This window comes from Macaca fascicularis, chromosome 13 (genome assembly GCF_037993035.2).
Source record: "Macaca fascicularis isolate 582-1 chromosome 13, T2T-MFA8v1.1".
NCBI lineage: Eukaryota > Metazoa > Chordata > Mammalia > Primates > Cercopithecidae > Macaca > Macaca fascicularis.
In genome coordinates this window covers 71499956-71520749 of record NC_088387.1, presented here as the reverse complement: position 1 = coordinate 71520749, position 20794 = coordinate 71499956, and the positions used below count along the sequence as shown (strand labels likewise).

At 35.0% G+C, this 20794-nt stretch overlaps 1 protein-coding gene across 27 annotated transcripts in view; it reads right to left on the bottom strand.

Moving 5' to 3' along the window:
* The window catches only part of NRXN1 (neurexin 1), a 1134169-nt gene that overhangs the window by 545185 nt on the left and 568190 nt on the right, over positions 1 to 20794 (bottom strand). For 17 of the 27 annotated variants that reach the window (XM_065527619.1, XM_045368574.2, XM_065527625.1 and 14 more), the window contains one exon: positions 16807 to 16926. In XM_065527619.1, the coding sequence (XP_065383691.1) occupies positions 16807 to 16926 (120 nt within the window). Of the gene's footprint in view, positions 1 to 16806; positions 16927 to 17820; positions 17848 to 20794 lie in introns of all 27 variants that reach the window. The other 10 variants (XM_045368569.2, XM_065527617.1, XM_065527623.1 and 7 more) reach the window with 1 other exon arrangement.

Here is a 20794-nt window from a genome sequence, read left to right as displayed (position 1 = left end):
TATTCGCAGGAATGCAGGAATTGTCTTCACTTGTATATAATTGTTGCCTTGGCATGCATTTAGCCTGCTAAACCAGTGGAGATTACCAAAAAGTAAAAGTAAATGTAATGTAAAAATGGTGAAGTCAAGAAAGTGAATCTATACAGAATTTTTCAAATTGGATATTCTGATTTACTAAACAAGTTAATCCAAAAGACGACAATATTTCTTTCTGAATTTTTCTAAATATCACTTTCTAAGAGAAGTCTTCCCTCATTTCCTTAAGTCGACTTAGTCACTCCTTCCTCTGCCCTTTTTACATGCTTCTATTAGAGCAGTGCTTCTTACACTTCCATGTGCATATGAATCATCTGGGATCTTGTTAAAAGCAATTCAGAGTCAGTAGGTGTGTGGGGGAGGGAAGGTCTGTGAGTTTGCATCTTTAGTAAGCTGGCAGGTGCTGCTGATGCTCCTAGTTCTCTGACCACATTAAATTTCAACTATTATTTTAAATACGGGAGTGCATGTGCAGGTTTGTTACATGGGTATATGGCACTACATTTTGAAAGGCAAGTTATTAAATTACTTCATAAATTGTCCCATAATGATCCATACATATCAGGCATTTCCTCTTGTGTATGAGATCCTTGAAAGCAAAGGCAAAGGCAGCATCTCAATAGCTACCAACTATATAATTCCTATTAGTTTTGGGGAACAGCGAGGATCTTACCATATATCATCTTTAATTCTCAAATCAACCCTTCAAGATCTGTAATTGCGTTTCCATTTTACAGATGAAGAAGTTGACTCTCAGATATGTTAATCAACTTGTCTACTACCACACAGATGCCATGTGGCAGTCAGAATGAAATTCTGGATCTCTTTGACTCCAAAGTCTGTTTTTTCTACAGCACCTGAAGCCTCCTCCGTTTACTTCTGTATATAGAGAGTGTAGCAAACCACCTATTGTTACAGAAGGTTCTCAAGGGATGTGTTTTGCTGCGTGAACACTTTATATATAGATTCACCTTTGCTCACAGTATCTCCCTGGTGTGGAATGCTCTTCCTGCTTCTGTCTTCCCAATTAAGGTCCATCTCACTTCCATCGCTCATTTCTACTTAGCCAGCACACAATTGTGCCTTTCCTCTCTTCTGAATGCACACAGCAATGGTTTGCAGCACACAATGAGCACTTAAATTGTTAGTTATCTTATAAACAGTATATTTACTTCATTCTATAAATATATACTGAGAATATATTAAGCACCAGGCATGGTTGGAAGCACTTGTGATAGGTCACGGAACAAAACAGAAAAAAAATATGTGTGTATGTATGTGTGTGTGTGTGTGTGTGTATATATATATATATATATATATATATATAGAGAGAGAGAGAGAGAGAGAGAGAGAGATTCTGTTTTCTATACAGATATAGATATAGATATAGATATATCCCTTCTATCCCGGGTCTTGGAAATAATTTCCCCAATGAAAATGAAGACTTATTTGAGGCAGGGACCCAATCATTCCACTTTCTGTATTTCTCATTATATTTTGTACATAGTAACTGCTCAATTAATAATAGTCTCAGGTAATTTACCATGTAGATATGTTCCTAATATACAGAGCAAAATGACGCACAAGGCCTTTCTCTTTTTTCATAAGTTATCCTTGAAAAGTGAAACGATGCTTTCACGCTGTTTCTCATTTTCCTCCAACAGAGTTTTAGGCCAGAAGCAGAAGTATTAAAGTCACACACAGTGCAGGTATCAGTCAGAGAGATAGAATTCACTAAAATTTAATCATAGTAGCTTTCAGCACACACACAAAAAAATCTTTTCACAAGTATAGAAATTATAGGCAGGAGAGAGAACTTCATGAAAGGTTACTTTCACTAGCAAAGATTCTTTTTCCTTTACACACTGAAACTGTTGACTAGAACTCTGTTACCTAGGAAGAGTCACATGCTTACAATTTCACAATATTTTGTTGTTGTTTGAGACAGGGTCTCCCTCTGTTGAAGGCAGTGGCATGATCAAACCTCTACCTCCTGGGTTCAAGGAATCCTCCTACCTCAGCCTCCTAGGTAGCTGGGACTACCGGTGCATGCCACCACACCCAGCTAATAGTTTTGCATTTTTTGTAAAGACAGGGCTTTGCCATGTTGACCAGGCTGGTCTGGAACTCCCAGGCTCAAGCGATCTGCCCAGTTTGGCCTCCTAAAGTGCTGGGATTACAGGCATGAGGCACCATGCCTGGCCTATTTCACAATATTTTGTTCAACGACATTTTGAAATTATACTTTCTGAAATAAAGAGTATAAATATTTTCCTGGTTATTTGGAATGCTCTGTTTTCTATTTCATAAAACCATCATTTTTAAAGTCTGCTCATTCACTGAAGTATACAAAGCTATTCTTTTTGAAGGTATAGCTCTTCTAAAGTTTCATTAGGTTGTTAGTCACATGTACTAACATGTATAGGAGGCAGACCTGCAGATGAGCAATTTAGAAGGGAAAATAGTACTCATCTTGCTCTGCACCAGTTCTTCCTCATTTTTGCAATTTCTTATGTTAAATAAATCTACATATATTAATCTATCTTTTATACATTTTAAAACATTTGAAAGAGAAGAATGCACATGGCTCTTCTCAACCTAGCTATTTTATTCAATACTGAGATATTTCATAACATGATCTGTGGAGGGCAGAAAATGGAATTTGAAATGAGTTCTAATTCTTATTAACACAAGAACACAGGCATATGCCTTAGGTACAGTTTTTGTAAAATTGATGTCACAATTTTTATTATGCAAGAATGTTATGAGGAGAAATATCTTTAATATACAAAATCCTAGTTTATTGCTGATGTTTAGTTAGTAGTAGTATTCCTGTCTATATTAACACTTATACATATGTAATTATATTACTGTTTTTTAATTATGAAAAAGCATTTATTTACATACCAGTAATAATTACACCTAGCATTTAGCTAAGCAGGTACACAGGCATGACCTCTGCATTGGCAAAATATTTCAACTTAAAGTTGATGTAAATAGATATCTGAAAGAAGTTATAAATAAATAGCTATACAAACATGAAAGAAAAATAACAGCTGAAATCTTTGCCCTCTGTTGCAGGATTAATTCAAAGTTTCCTTTCTGAAAAGAGGAAGACATCCCATTAATCAGATTTCTTTTTCCAAGTTCTTCCTTTTTATAGGATTTGGCAGGAAAGGTCTTTGGCTAAAGTATAGCTTAAGATTCGTGTACTGCGGCTGAGCTGTAGGCTGCGTCCTAGAAGAGCCTTAAACATGAGTAAAAATAGGTCTGAGGGTTGAGGAAAAAGAAGGGAAAGAATATAGCGACAATGAATCACAGACTCTTAGCTCTACAGACCTTAAAGACAAGGCAAACCAAATCCCTTATTTTATAATGAGGAAACTGGGACCCACACAGCTGAAGTGACTTGCTCAAGGTCACACACTGGGATTACAGACAAAGAATCTTTGCATGTAAACCCTATGTGATTTAAAAAGAAATAAATATGAAGATCTTACTAGATACAGGCTGCTAACCAGATGGGAAACTGTGTTTGGAATTGCTGGTAAACTGCGGTCAATTTGTTTAGCAAGTGGTAAGAATATGCAAACATGGGGAATGCTTTAGGCAATGAAAAAGAATGCCATGTGAAGAATATGTACCTAATATAAATGGCAATTTTGACAGTGGTTTTGTTGATTCAAGTTTTTTCTAGGTTTAAATCGCTTTACAGAGAAGAATGAAACTTTAATTCTCCATCTATATAAATTATCAGGCTGTTATTCCAAAGAACCCAAAAGAATAATAATAGAGAAATGTGCACTTGGATTTGGTCATTCTCCTCATACTGGAGTGAAAATTTTGCCTTGAAATAGCTTTTTCATAGCATGAATAATGTGAACAGGAACTTTTCAAACATTTTCAAGATTGCCAGCCAATGGGGGAGGGTGATAATCAAAATGAAATTTTGTATTCTTTTCAAATCACCCTATATTAAATATCCAAGATAGTATAAAAACGCTCTCATAAATGTAGTCATGATGTTCTATTTACAAAATTTCTTTGGGAACAACTTTTATTCTATTAAAGTCTTTCATTATCTGGAAAGCAAAGAACTAAACAAAGGGCTTTAAAAATAATCGAATAGTGTAATAGTCATCCAATGTGAGGGTATATTAGAATCACATGGAGGCTCTTAAAACAAATTTGTGACCTCTACCTCCCAGAGTTCCCGGTTCAGGAGGTCTGGGGTGAGATCTGAGAATATGTATTCTGATAGATTCACAGGCAATGTTGACAATGCTGACCCAGTAGTTCCGTTTGGGAAATACTAATCTAGTCAAACTATCTCTTATTAGTCTAACTACCTTCTTTTTGATTCAGGTAGACAAATTCCAGTATTCCTGGAATTTATTATTTAAACTTTTTTTTCTTAACTCCTCCAACAACTAATTTGTTCTGTTTCTGATGTTGTCACTACACTCATCACATATTAAGCTGATTTCAGGTATATTCTCCAAAAATATTGAACCAAAACAATTAGGCAAACTAAGTCTCTTGTTCTTGCTACAGTTGCATATATAAATGCTATCTTTTGCATGTTTAATATGGAAAGAAAAATCACCAAGAATATTTTCAATTCCAACTACACCACATCAAATGGACTTTTGGGTCTCCTGTGGCTTCTGCAAGGGAAACACTTAAGACAATACTTCAAGGACACTGGAGGACTAAAGCAAAGCACAGAAGTGATATGCTACTAGAAGAGAAATAGCATTATTATCCCCAGAGAGCTTATGTTATTGGTAGAAAAATACTCCAAGACTGTCAAATCTTAAAGCTTACATAAAAACGATCAAATAAGTATTGTAGCATTTCACAATGATCTGATGATTCCTGTTGTATCAGCTAATTAGTGGGAAAAAATAACAAAAAATAGTTATCTTGAAATGACAACAGATCCTAGCAGTTGTCAAAATTAATATGATAATATACGGGCCAGGTGTGGTGGCTCAAGCCTATAATCCCAGCACTTTGAGAGGCCGAGGCAGGCAGATCACTTGAGATCAGGAGTTCAAAACCAGTCTGGGCAACATGGTGAAACCTCATCTCTCCTAAAAATACAAAAAGTAGCCAGGCGTAGTGGCGCATGCCTGTAAGTGGCGCATGCTCCTTGGGAGGCTGAGGCATGAGAATCGCTTGAACCTGGGAGGCAGAGAGTGTGGTGAGCCAAAATCATGCCACTGACCTCCACCTTGGCGACAGAGTGAGACTCTATCTCAAAAAACAAAATTAACAAAAATAATTAATATGATAATATATACATCAGGGCTGCTGCAGTGGAATGTGAAGAAAATAGAAAATGTTTGCTAAATCTATCATCTCCCATGGTATGCATACATGCTCATGAACATACACACATACACACACTCACATACAAACTTTTCCTAAATACACACACAGAATCTTTACTCAAAGCATTTTGTTTTCAGTTACATAAGACTCTAATTTCACCGAGTCTTTACCATCAGGAATAAAGATCATGGAAAATGCATTTCATTAATATGATAAAGCATAATAAATCACTCCTGCCAGATGTGATATGACATGTACATATTTTCTTAAAAGAACTGTAGAAATGGGCAAAGAAAAACATACACACACACACACACACACACACACACACAGAGTTAATTATTGGAGGCTCCAAGACACCAATCTTCAAATATTACTGAGTATTTAATAAGTGTTATAAGAAATAATACCAAAAATAGAAGAATGAGATAAGAAACTACAGATGAGAAATAAAGGCATACACACATAAAAAAGACAACTCTAGACAGTAAATATTTGGGTTCAGAAGCAGAAGAACCATCAAGTAATCAAAGACTGCACTACTCTGGATGAACTTGATGTGAGCTGGATCATCTCCATAGGTTGAATTTTCTTATGCAGAGTGGAAGGAGGGAGGGAAGAGGACAATCCAAATGAGGGTATCATTTAGCAGGGATGAAGGCACAAAGAAAATGTATTGACTACGCCAGTGTGTTTCTATACATCTCTGAATCAAAGAGTTGATGCCAGAGCATGTGAAGAATAAAGCATGATGTAGAGTTATTGCATAAGATTGTGGAGGACCTTAAATGTGGAAAGAATGAAAGAATGCCAGAAAAACTGCATGTTAACAAAATCTATTGACAACATTAGAAAAGGAAATACTGAGATAGTGGAGACAGAATTTTCCTGGAGTCCTCAAAACCATAAATTAGAGATAATACTGAAGACCTACTCCATTTGCCGTTACATGACCATCGCTTTCAGGGACTCAGATGCCATAGTCACTGAATTTCAAAAGAGAAGTTGCATTCAGAACTCAGGCAGCAGTCTCTCATACTGCACTCCATAGATCAATTTTAGTTTCATGAGATTTAATTTTAAAATCCTTAAGTTTTATCTTTAGCACTTCAACACACTGAAAATGCTTCCAGGTTTTGATTTACAGAATTACTGTCACTGTCAATAAAAGAAATGTGCCTGACACACCAAAATCCAGTTTAATTACTTTTGTGATGTCTCCTGCGGCTGAGAGGAAATGGTATTTCTCTGACACTTTTCTGTTTTTAATTTAGTAAAATGGAGCACTTTCCCCGAATAGGACCTGGGACAGCAGATTCAGAATTGATGTCAACAAAGATGGACCCCACAGTTTCAGCAACACTGTCTTACTCTGACTGTGCAATGACTGCATGAATCTGGATCCTCGGTTCTGGATTCCTTGAAGTTGGGCACTCATCAAAGATTTGACAGGAAATCATGGCGGGGATATTTAGGCATTCTGTCACGACCTGGAGAAGCTTTGCAAGCGAATTCAACAGCCTGCTTCTGCCTAGAACTCTTCACACTGTCAGTATTGCGCTGAACTGCTGGAATCCAGATGAGGCCTTGAAAGCTTCCAAATAGAACTGCCAAATATCAAAATATACACTGTACCACTGGAATTAAGAAACCAAGAAAAAAAAATGTGTGCTTTATATCTTCTGCTACATATTCCATCTGTTTCTCTCCCTAAAGGGTCATATGTTATATATTTATAAGAAGTGTTCGCACCTACGCGAACAGTTTCCACTGTCTCCTTCAAATACAGCCTCCTCCTTCTTCAAGACCCATTTTTTTAAAAAAAATTCTTCCATGGTAGCTGAACCTTTTATGAAACTTGTTCCATTCTGAAATCATTTCAAGTTAAGAAATGCCTTGGTACCTTCCTATTTCACCAAATCCTGGGGAGATTAAGCCTCACACTCTATAGGCCTTTTTCTGAGAGATGTGAATATAGGTCATTAGGGTCATTAAAATCACACAATCTATAACACTCAGAGCTAACAGATCACCCTTGTGCTTTATGCTGCTATAGAATGCTACAAAAGAGGTAAAAAATGTATAACATCACAGAACTATAGAGAAGGCCATGATTCTTCCCCATATAAGAATTCTATACTTTTAATTGGCACAGTAAATCTCATTAAAGACACAGAATGCTTTGTTCAGGGAAGAAAAAGGGATCCCTGGGCAAGGTGCATTTCCTTCACAGTAATATTTTTTTCCTTATGACTTGAATTATTCCTTAATGCAAGCACAATGTTATTTTTATCTTGACCTTTTATCTGGACTCTACATGTTTCCCCAGGGGTTTTTTCCCTTCCCTACAAAAATGAGGGTCCTGGCCCGGCGCAGTGGCTCAAACCTGTAATCCCAGCACTTTGGGAGGCCGAGACGGGCGGATCACGAGGTCAGGAGATCGAGACCATCCTGGCTAACACGGTGAAACCCCGTCTCTACTAAAAAATACAAAAAAACTAGCCGCGCGGGGGGCGGGCGCCTGTAGTCCCAGCTACTCGGGAGGCCGAGGCAGGAGAATGGCGTGAACCCGGGAGGCGGAGCTTGCAGTGAGCCGAGATCGGCCACTGCACTCCAGCCTGGGCGACAGAGCGAGACTCCGTCTCAAAAAAAAAAAAAAAATAAAAAATAAAAATAAAAATAAAAAAAAGAGGGTCCCTTGGTCTTTACTATTAATCTTGTATTAACTTTTAATACATTGGGCTTCATACATCCTCTTGTATTTCTCTGTGTATCTACCAAAGACCATCATAGGCCACACTGCTAACCTCTGACTTAGTCTTTTTTTCTTTCTCCCTCAACAACTGTATAAAGAACAAACTCAGGTATAATTAACATAATAAATCATTTGGCACACATTCATTGGTCAACACAATTCTGAGTCTTAACCGTTGATTTCCCACTGTACACATTGTGAATCTGATTCACACAAAAGTACTTTGGGAAGTATTTTGTCTGGTTTCATTATCAAATGTTAGATTATTATTTTTGAGAAACTCAGAAAGGCTGTCATGGAAAAATCACAGAAAATTCCCATCTCTCTTTCATAATCAGTACTTTTTAATAACAGAACTGGAAGTTAATGACAATATGCTTTTGACAGCTTACTCTGAATTTTTAACTCATCTTTAGAAGTGCCAACTGAGCAGTTGAGGGGAAGAGCATAAGGTTTAAATTTACATCTAAGAATTAAGAATCAGAAAAGCATGGAAAAATGTTACACAGTGTTAAAGCACACTTATTACTAACTTCTCTAGGGAATTTTGCAGCTGGGAAATTTCAACTGCATTATTATTGAATCTATCCCTCTTTAATAGAGATTGTGGGTGCAAAAAAGAATATGACCTTGAAGACAGATATATTCAAGTTCTGTTTGTGCCAATTACTAACCATTTCACCCCAAGAAGTTACTTAAAATATTCATGCCTTACAATCAGCAAAGAGAAGAGACAATCTAAAGAATTGGAGAAAATATTTGCAGATTATTAATCCAAATAAAAATTAATAACCAGAATACATAAAGAACTCAATTCAATCATAAAATAATTATAACAAATAATTTAATTTTTAAAATGGGCAAAAGAAGACATTCCTCAAAAGAAGGCATATAAATAGTCAACAGGAATATAAAAAAAAGCTTGACATCACTAATGATCAGAGAAATGCAAAAATCACATTGAGACATCAAAATCAAAATCACAATGAGATATCATCTCATTCCAGTTAATATGGCTATTACAAAAAAGACATAAAATAATACATGCTGGCAAAAACGTGGAAAAAGAGGAATGCTTGTACACTGCTGGTGGAAATGTGAATTAATACAACCGCTATGGAGAATAGCTTTGCGGTTCCTCAAAAAATCAAACACATTAACCACCATGTAATCCAGCAATCTCACTGCCGAGTATATATCCAAAAGAAAGGAAATCAGTATATTGAAGAGATAATTGCATTCCCATGTTTACAGCAGCACTATGCACAATAACCAAGATAAGAAATCAATCTAAGAATCCATGGACAAATGGATAAAAAAAAAATGGTATATATATCCCAATATGACTTGAACTGGAGGTAATTATGTTAAGTAAAACAAACCAGGCCCAGAAACACAGATATCACATGTTCTCACTCATATGCATGAGCTAGTAAAATTGATCTCCTGGAAGTAGTGCATAGAGTAGAATAGGTGGTAACCAGAGGCCATAAAGGGTAGAAAGGTGAACAGGATGAAGAAGGGTTGGTTGATGTATACAAATATACAGATAAATAGAAGAAATAAGAGCTAGTGTTGGATAGCACAATATGGCAAATATAGTTAACAATATTTTATTGCATATTTCAAAATAGCTAGAAGAGTGGAATTGGAACATTCCCAACAAAAATAAGTGATAAATATTTTAAATGATGGATACCCAATTACCCAGATTTGATCATTATATATTGTGTGCTTATATTAAAATACCACATGTACCCTCTAAATATGTACAACTATCATGTATCCATATTTTTTTTTTTTTTTTGAGACGGAGTTTCGTTCTCCTTGCTCAGGCTGGAGTGCAATGGTGCAATCTCTGCTCACTGCAACATCCGCCTCTCAGGTTCAAGAGATTCTGCTACCTTAGCCTCCTGAGTAGCTGGAATTACAGGCATGCACCACCATGCCTGGCTAATTTTTTTGTATTTTTAGTAGAGACAGTGTTTCACCATATTGGCTAGGGTGGTCTCGAACTGCTGACCTTGTGATCCGCCTGCCTCGGCTTCCCAAAGTACTGGGATTACAGGCATGAGCCACCAGGCCCGGCATAAATTTTTTAAAAATCTATTTATGCTTCAGTATTCTTCTTTTTACATTTAAAGTAATCAGATATTTTTGGAGAAAAATAAGGTAAAGCTTATAAAATATAAATGGCATGCATATAATACATATTAATTATGATATTAGCATTGAAATATGTTGATGTAATCTACATAAATTTTTTGTAGTTCTTTTTATGCACTAGTTAGCCATATCCACAGCAACAAAGTATAGAAACAACCTAGGCTTGATCTAGCACTTCTTTCCAAATCCAATCATAACTATATTATTTTAAAATAAAAGATTTCGTAAATTAAAAGCTAATTATGTTTAATCCTATACTTTAAAAATACTCATGATAATTTGATTTCATAAAGTGGGAGAAGTATTGAACAGTTTACTCTCTTTAAATATCTTCCTGATTAATAAAATGATACTTTTTTTGTTTTAACTTTTATTTTAGGTCTAGAGGTACATGTGAAAGTTTATTATATAGGTAAACTTGTATCACATGAGTTTGTTGTACAGATTATTTCATTACCCAGGTATTAAGCCTAGTAGCCAATAATTATCTTTTCGGCTTCTCTCCCTCTTCCCACTCCACCCTCAAGTAGACTGCAGTGTCTGCTGCCCCCTTCCTTGCGTTCATGAGTTCACATAGTTTAGCTCCCACTTACAAGTGAGAACATGTTGTATTCGGTTTTCTGTTCCTGCATTCATTTGCTAGGGATAATAGCCTCCAGCTCCATACATTATCCCGCAAAAGACATGATCTCATTTCTTTTTATGTTTGCATAGTACTCTATGGTGTGTACTTATCACATTTTCTTTATTCAATCTGTCATACTAAGTTATTTATTATTTGTACTTATTTGGTGTTTTGCATGGTTCTGATAATTCACTGTGATTTATCTTCAGTTTCTTTACACAGGCTTTTGGTACATCATTTTTACAGAAGTAAAATCTATATAAAAAGTAAAATTAAACTTAATATCTTCAAGTTTCAAAAGTTAGCACCTCTGTTTAAGGCAGTATCCCCACCCTGCCTTGATTATGTACCTGTTGTGTTGCTACAGATGGAAGTAACATGATAAACATGGATACAATACATTCACATGGAAAAAAAAAATTCAGGTAAGACTATGGTCATAGATCTATTTGAATAGCATCTAGTGATAACTAAAACCACTGTCTTTCCTTGAGAATGGTTAGTCAAGGTGACTAGCAAAACCTCCTCTGAATGCAGCTCTAGTTAGCTGGGCTCTGGTGAGATGGCATAGTGTTACCACAGTAAGGCCAACACTGAAAGCCACCTCCATATTTACCTATAAGATTGATGATGAGGAGTGCTAACATTTGAGCCGAATTAAGGTCTACACAGACAGAGTTTTAATGAAGCCAGAAAAATTAGAGCATACTAGCAGGAAAATCCATAAGTAAAGAAAACATTCTGACTGGGTCTGCTTCCTTTTTGATTTCTAGGGGCCAAGGTGGCAGAATTCACAGACTCAAAGGCTGCTGAGAGTTTAATCATCAAGGTGCTGAGCAGTGCAAGGGACTAACATGGATAACTCAAATACAGCATTACTCCACTCCCTTTTTTGGTGTTTTTCTCCCCACCCAACTTTTCTCATACAGATACAGAGTGAAACTATTATTCAGCTGCCCAATAACAACATAAAAAGACCAATGTTTCCATTTACACATCTACTTTTATGATGTCAATTACTCACAAGAAGAACAAAGATAAGTTTACATAAAATAGTAGCAGATAGCATTTCTATGATGTATTACATTTCTCTGTCATACATTATGCTTTATTTTCTGTCCTTTATTACATTTTCTTACTTAGTATGAACAATATTTTAATCCTTTATCATTTACCCAAAGCAGGTATGACCCTGTTTCCCCATAGTTTTTTAAAGGTGTTTTCAGTAAATATTGCTTATGAATGTCTTTAAACAGCTTAAGGACTTCCATTTAGAAAAAAATCAAGGTTAGTAAGATTCATCATACTCACAAACAGTATCTGGTTGTGGATATAGCTAATTGCTAAATTTTATTCAGCCCTAGGAGACACCAGCAGCAAATCACCTCACAGCTTAATACTACTAGCAGCTCTAAATGGGAGAGAAATAATGTTACTCGAATCCAGGTTTTTAAAAATATATGTTATGATTCACTTCCATTAGTTCAGATATTGATGCTCAGACACTGGATATTGGATTCTCTTTCAAACAACAAAAGAAGCTGAGAAACAAAGCTGAAGATATTTTTAAATGTCATGGTAAAAAGTCACAGTGAAGTGTATTTTATTCCTGTTTCAGTGAATGTTTCTAACTCTCACATGAAAGATACAGTAAATTCCTATCAGAAAGATTTTCTCTTGGCAAAGTTTAGAATTCTGAAAATAGCCTTTTAATAAAACAGAACTCACACCCTCCTAAGCTGTAGCACCAAAATAACAGCACTATGATATATTCTTCCCTTATGGTAACAGACACTGTTGAAGCTGAACTGTAATTTGGCATACAACATTTCTATACTAATGTAATGTGACAATGTTATTATGTTCGCTATTTTCCATGTGGTCATAGCCATATTCATCTTCTCCAACCTGACATTAAGTTAGTTTAATATGGTTAAATTCTATTCTGGACCACCAGGTGAAAGCAGAAAAAGATTATTGTGTAGCACACTGGTGTGATGATGGTGGAGGAATATGTAAGCATTAATAGGTGATATATAAAATTTATAATGAACGTAAACTTTTAGCACAGAACTGGCACATAGTAAGTGCTCAGCAAATGGTTACATCCAAGAGAAATTTCATAAATAGCTACACCATACAATGTAGTGCAGCACACTATTCCCTACAATTTCAGAAGACAGAAAAATAATGTCAAGCTCAGAAAACAAAGGAAGTTTCCATGGGACAAAAGAGTTTTAGTAGAGATTGAAAAGGAAATTATATTTCTTCAAGCAGACATAGTGAAAGAATGTATTCCAGGTAGAATGAACGCATTTTCCAGGTGGAGAAATTACCATAAGCAATGGTGAGGAAATTGGAAAGTGTAATGTTGTTCAGAAAGCTGTGAATAAGTAAATTGGCAGTAATATGCCATATGGACAAGGTTCTGCAACAGATGAGTATGAACATGAAGACTAGGGTCAGACCATTGAGGTCCATGAATTCCACATTGACTAACTTGGAGAGTAGTATTGGACATTGAGGATATACTTGAAATTATTCTGCAAGATTCACGTATCTAGCACGCTTTGATTTAGTGAGTTATTACAATTACATGCAGCACGCTATAAAAAACACTGGGCTTATAAACCAAGGAAACAAACAAGAATATTATTCCTAGTAGAAGTGTACAGTCTTATAGAGAGATAAGACTAAACACAAGTAACTATAAGGAAAAAATTATGGCCAATCAAATAGCATAAACAAAATTATATAGGAAGCCAGAGGAGAAAAAAAAAATATTGCCTCTGGATAGGAGAATTAGAAGAGAATGATGACATTTAATCTAGGAGGAATAGGAAGAAAGAACGAAACCGGCAGAGAGGCACAGAATGGATCAGCGGAAAGAGGAATAAGAAATGGGAGATAGCTAAGAAATTACAATATATATCAGAAAAATTACACAGAGGATCTAAAATTTGGTATTGGTATGGAAGAAAACTTGAGGAGGTGAGTATATGACATTACCCTACACACACACATGCAAATCCACATACACACATGCACAGAACAATTGTTTTGTCAATGAGTAGGTCACTTAGACGGCAATTTTCCAGGGAAGAAAGGGTTTCACAAACACATTTCTCTAAAAACAACCTTTGGCATCATTTTGAATAGCACTTCTTTTTGAAAGATTCCTTTCAGTTCAATTAATTAGTGTGATTTATCCAAGATTACATTTACAAGCTATAAAGTATTCCCATTTTCCCATTGTTAATTATATCTCCAGGCTAATATAAATAAATTTTTCTAGTTACCCTAACCCACTCTGTGAAACTTATCAGCGACATGACATTTAGAAATTCTATTTTTGGGGAGGGAAGGTCTCATTTGTAATGTGGAATGTTCGTTCCCCCATTAAAAAGTTTTATTTCTATTTTCTTTTTGGTTTTCTATGTTAATTGGAGGCTGCAGTCACAGAATTTATGAATAAATAACTAACCTAGAGATGAAAATTTCATTAAGAAATGAAATGCCTTAAATAGCTTTATTTTAAAAGAAAAATCACCTTCTATACAGTAAAGGAGTTTGTTAAAATCCCAGGAATCGCACTAATTTTATTTGTGCATCTTATAGAAAAACAGTGAGATGTAGAGACAAGATTTATTTTGATCCATTTAAAAAGTGAGGAAAGTGTTGCATGCTATTTCTACTGCTTATTAATTCCACAACTTCAAAGTAACAATTGCTACTATATCTTCTACCAATTATAATTGATACAAAATAAGATTTGCTTTAAAATTTTGATTTATGTCTATGTATTCTCACCACTGAAATTCCAATGTATAAGCCAAGGAACCATTTCACATTTTCAGAAAACCCACTAAGAGGTAATGATTTAATCAAAATGCATGTATTCTGAGAGCTCTCTAAAGTAATTTTAATGCTGATTTGTGCAAGAGGCATATCAGGAGACACATTTATTGAATGACATTTACCTATTTAAAAGAAAATAACAAATAGCCTTATCATTGTCATCACCAGTACTATCACCCAAGAGCAGCATTAAAATAGTTTTCTGTAAAAATGATTTGAAGACAGCATGATACTTAAGGTTGTATCTTGATGTTTCTTTAGGAAAAGTCTAACAAATACATACATAAAATTATATTCTTTATATTTAACTGGTATATGAGGATACACAGTCTGCCACAACCAAATGGCAACTGTTTTGTAAAACATGGAAACTAGATTAAGCCTAGTTTGGCAGAAAAAGTTCTTTAGCAACATGAAAAATATTTTCACACCAAAAAAATCCCTCTCAACTACCACATGTAGTCATACATCTGTCAGGATCGTATTCAGGATGAAAAATTTGCGATAATAAAAACTTAACAAATATTCAGTCTTCTGATTGTCCTTGAAAATAAATTTATGCCATTTTCTGTGAAGCAGGAACAAATGCAGGAAGTAATTTGTCTATAGACATATATACATATCCTTATGAAAAGCACATGTAAGGTTGCTTTATGTATATATATTTATTCAGACTTTATGTAAAGTTGTTTATATAACCCAAAATGGCGTTGTTGTGTTTTAAGTGTGATTTGCCTTGCAGAAACACAGTGTTCACAAATGTATGATGATTTGAATACATGTTTATTGCTTCAGGTTTACTGTAATTCTATGGGAGATGAAATTAGTAAAATAAAGAACAAATACTTCTCCATCTACAGTGGCATGGTTGTTAAAGGCCTCTTCTACATAAATTTTTACTCTGTATTGGTTGTGTGTTTTTCCTATAGTCAATATGTTGGAACGGAAATTTGAAGACAGCAGGTAAATTGTACTTTGTTGCTAGGCTGCAACAACTCAGTTCAGTGGATTACTGGAGGTTGACCCCATCTTCTACATTGTGATGCACATATCTGTTGACATGAATACAGTCTCAAATAGACAAAGGTCAAAATGAACAAGCTCTACTCTTTCTTTAAATCCACATTCAAATTCAGTCTCTGCTGCAAAATCCAAACCTTCAATCATTACATCTTCTATTCCATCATCCTGGAGCTTTAGCTTAAATGTCGTAGCACTGACAACATATAGCACGTATTCTATTTTACAACCTGGTGAATTTGTCAGGAATATTCTCTTAATATGGCAGAATGCGATGTTTTGTATGAAATTCTTTTATCATTTTGATGATGTCCTATAAATCAGGACCTACTTGAACATTAAGATACAGAACTTCATCTTTTAGATCAGTTAACTCCATCTTCAAACCCTCACTGCTGTGATAGAAATTAGGCACTAGCAGATATGCCATGATATAATGTGAATGTTGTGTTTCATTTTCATGCTTATATTGCAATACTCAGTTAAAGGATTTTTAAGGAGAAAAACATAAGCTGCTAAGATACAAGGGAGAATGCCTGAAGGATAATGTTTGAACGTATTTTTTTAAAAGTAAAAGGCAGCAATGGGCTTAAAGAGATGTACACAGAGTGAAAAATTAGACTTGTAACCGTTCACTAAAATTACAGCCCTTGAGACATAATGATATGAAATTAAGTATTATTTAATATAAAACAATATGAAGATTCTTTCAAAAACTAAGGGAGAGTTGTCATATATTGGAAATGAAAAACATTATTTTGAACAAGGTGATCATTAGTCATTAAAAAATAAATAAACCCAAAAACCAAAGAATCACCATCATCACAAGATTTAGCCACTTTAACAATTATTTCAAAACTGTTCTTTCTGTAGAAACAACTGCTTCTATGGGTTATGACAGTTTGACTGACTCAGAGTTAATATAAGGACTTTCAATGTTAGACTTTAGATATCAAACAGTAACTGGAAGCAACGATGAGTATCAGTCCATAATCAGAGAGGTACTTACGGTCATTGCAGAGTGGTCCACTGAAGGAAGTCATACTACAGTCACAGCTGAAGCCATCCCATTGTTGCAAGCACACACCTTGATTGGAACATGAGTCCTCTTGGCAGGTTGTGCTGGGGCCTGCAAAACAATCCAAAGGAAACTTGGGTTCTTAAAAAAAATCCAAAAGTGTTTTATACATGAGCTAGATCACATATAGTAGTTGCCAACACCTCAGATGATATGTCCAAACTCGTTTTGAAAGTTCTAGTTCACACACCTGAATTAGGAACTGAGAGGCTGTAATATGAAGGTTTTCTTAAGTTTCAAGTATAGGATAAAATACATTATAATCATAAACTAAACCAACAAATAGCAAAAGCAAGCACATAGCTTCTAGTATGATTATCATAGCAGGTAATCTCATTCCAACTTCAATAATTCTTTATTACCATTTGGATTTTAGAAAATGAATGGATCTCCTTAACATTCTGACCAATGAATATAGACATAATGAGAAATGGAGATTATAACTTCATGAAATTGAGATAAGATTGGCAAAATAACTGAAGAGAGTTATGCAAAAATGCCCTAGAGGTTTCAGAAGGATAAAGTTATGATTGCTGGGTGTTTTGAATAGGTATGTTGGCAAGTATCAATTCACATGCTTTAACGATTTCATGCAATAAAACATAAAATTAAAAACTCCATATAAATGACATGCCCCCATTTAACATACAAGTAAAAAGAATGCTAGTCTATTTCTAAAGAATCATAACTAGAACACTGAAAAACAAAGAACTGAAAAAAGCATGATCAAAGCACTAAAGGCAATCACTATACAAACATATTCAAGACTGAAAGCCTTTATACAAACTATACTACAAAGGCTTCTTGCACAACGTTCAAGAAAGGAAAAAAATGAAATCCAAACCCAAATAACAGTTACTGCAAAAATGTAAAATATGTTATTTTAGGGTTTCCACTGTGTATTATGGGGTTTCAGTCTTGTTTTATACACACAGGGCTATCTACCTTGCAAGTCAGCTTTCATCAATGCAACTTTGTCAGCAAAATTAAAAAAAAGCAAAATATATTAAATGTTAGTAAGCAATACTGAAATGGGGCAAACACAGAAGAACGTTCAGATTCAAAAGGCATGCTGCTGTAAAGGGGGAGAAAAATGCTATGTAGAGCAAACAAATTAATACTAACAGCCATAAATCTTAAGAGAAGCCAAAAATGAGAAAGCGGTAATTTATTAGAATTTAATTGTACATATGTATACATATATAATGGTTAATTGAGCCAATGACATGTAATGAAGGAAAATTAAAAGGGCCTTTGTATGTTTCCTCTCTTGGATAGATATGAATGCATTACCAAAGTGACGTTTTGCTTATTTGGAACATGCAGTACCATTCATCATGTGCAGATACAGTGTAGACTATGATCATTAGCAGAGCAATTATCCCTTTCTATGTTTTTCCCTCTAGATCTTTTATCTTGCTCTTGCAATTAAGGCTTCAAACTGTAATGCCAGCCATTCACTGACAACAGCTGGACTTTAGAGTGACACCAACCAAATACTGCATAAATGATACTGTATATCATTTAGAGTGGACGAAAGAAGTAGGAAGAATGGAAGAAAAACTGCAATATAATCCCTCATAAAGGAATTTTCCTAATAAAATTTCCATGTGCAGCGTTTATCCTTGAACTTACCAGATTGGGAATATGCCACTTATGAATTTCAGAGTTACGTCTGTATTTTCTACACTTTCACAACTGTCTTCAACTCTTATAAACTTCCCTGTTAATAACTGTTACAGTAAAACCTCACCAATGGGAACTATCTTAGAGAAGGGTGAAAAGGGAATACAGTCTACCTAAATAGCTTTAGAGTATAAACTAAATATATTTTCTAGTAAATAAACATACAGATTTTATAAAGATAGAAAAACAGACATCAGCTAATTAGATGCTATTAATATAAAAGAGACAGCCTCTGAGGTGCCTGTTTTAGTGAATAAATGAGAATTTTCTGTAATTTTACTTTATATAAACAGATGATTTTGAAAATGGCTTCTAAACATGTACATGTACCTTATCATCACATTTCTATTACAAATTTTTCAGTAAAGGCATTCTTTACTGAATGTTATTGAATTTAGCCTAGCATATGAGAATTCACAAATTCAGAAACCATAATATTGTATATCTTAATTCTACAATAATAATAATAACAGCAATAGGTATAACAATAATAAAAACAAAAATAGTATTTTATGTAAGTAGTAATAATAATAAGACCTCCCAAGTCCAGGAAACCTGAAGAAATGTAACAGTTTTTTTTGTTTGTTTGTTTTTGTTTGTTTGTTTTGCCACGCAGTCTCGCTCTGTTGCCCAGGCTGGAGTGCAGTGGCTGGATCTCGGCTCACTGCAAGCTCCGCCTCCCGGGTTCACGCCATTCTCCTGCCTCAGCCTCCTGCGTAGCTGGGACTACAAGCGCCCGCCACCACGCCCAGCTAATATTTTTTTGTATTTTTTAGTAGAGAAGGGGTTTCACCGTGTTAGCCAGGATGATCTCTATCTCCTGACCTCGTGATCCACCCGCCTCGGCCTCCCAAAATGCTGGGATTACAGCGTGAGCCACCGCGCCCAGCCAGTTCTTTGTAACAAAGTTCTTTTTAAGAAAGAACTAAGAACCACTAAACTCAACTTAGTTCTTTGTAGCAAAGAAATAAGAACCACTTAATTGCTCAGTATTAATTTTTGTTCCAAACTGTGAGAGGTAAGTGGTCTACTGATCTTTATCCGATGGCATTAGAGATAAAAAAAATTAGCATATTTTTTTAAAAAATCTCAAAGCAATATTCCTTAGCATAGTTCTTTCAGTGTTAAGCAAATAAACGGGGAGTAACACAAGCCCAGTTTGGGGAGATGCCATTTTATCAAATAGCTATTTGCTCTCTGACCTGCACAGCAGAAGAAAAGATCAGAAGCAAGAACTAATGAAGATCCAGATTTTGGTTTTTGTTTTTTTCAAAAATTATCAGAAATGCAATTGAGAAACAACGCTAAACTCTAAAAATAATAAAACTACAATCTTAGAAAAATAATCTGCCCATATTGTAGAGCAGCAACTCAGAGTACCTGCCACGCTTCTATGTAAGCATACAGACGTGCTTTATTTTATTTTCATTATCACAATAGTCTTTTTATATTCAGGAATTACAAGACAATGCATGCATGTGCCTGACAAGACACATTTTTCAAAGTACTCACCTTCTAGAACAGTATTTAAACATTAATAGGCATTACACAAGGCAGAGCCTTAAATTTATTTTTCTTTTTAGTTATGTAATATTCTTTTTTTTTATCACTTAATAAAATTGGGAAAAAGCAACAAGGACATTTGTATCAAGTTATTTAAATTAATAATATGTCTAAAAGGGAAATAAAAATGAAGGTAAAACTACAATTTCTAGAAACCAAAGAATAATAGACAAAAGAGGTTAGGTGTCTCTGCTTTCAAGTAAGGTAAACTCGGGTTTGAAACTTGTATCATCCACTTATTAGGTGTGTGAACTCAGGAATGTCACCTTACTTTTCTGAGGCTCAACCTACTCATTAAGAAAAGGGCAATGATACCTAATTTACAGAGATTTGATGATTAAATGAGATAGTATAGGTAAACATATTCCCACCAGTGTTTAATCAATGATAGCTGTCATAATTAAACAGAAAATTATTCCTATAGATATAATGGAGCCTAGAGCTGAATGTCACAGTTGTATAAAAAGAGCATCTGTTAAAATTTCACTGATTTTATGTAGAGATGTTATCTTGACTATAGTAGGCCTGCTTATTGGTTGATTACCAGTATCCATTTTCTGTTACATAAACAGAAAAAAAAGCATCCAAAGTATAGTCTCCAGTGTAACAGCATCAGCATCACTTGGGAATTTGTTAGAAATGGAAATTCTAGGGCTCAGTCTCAGATCTA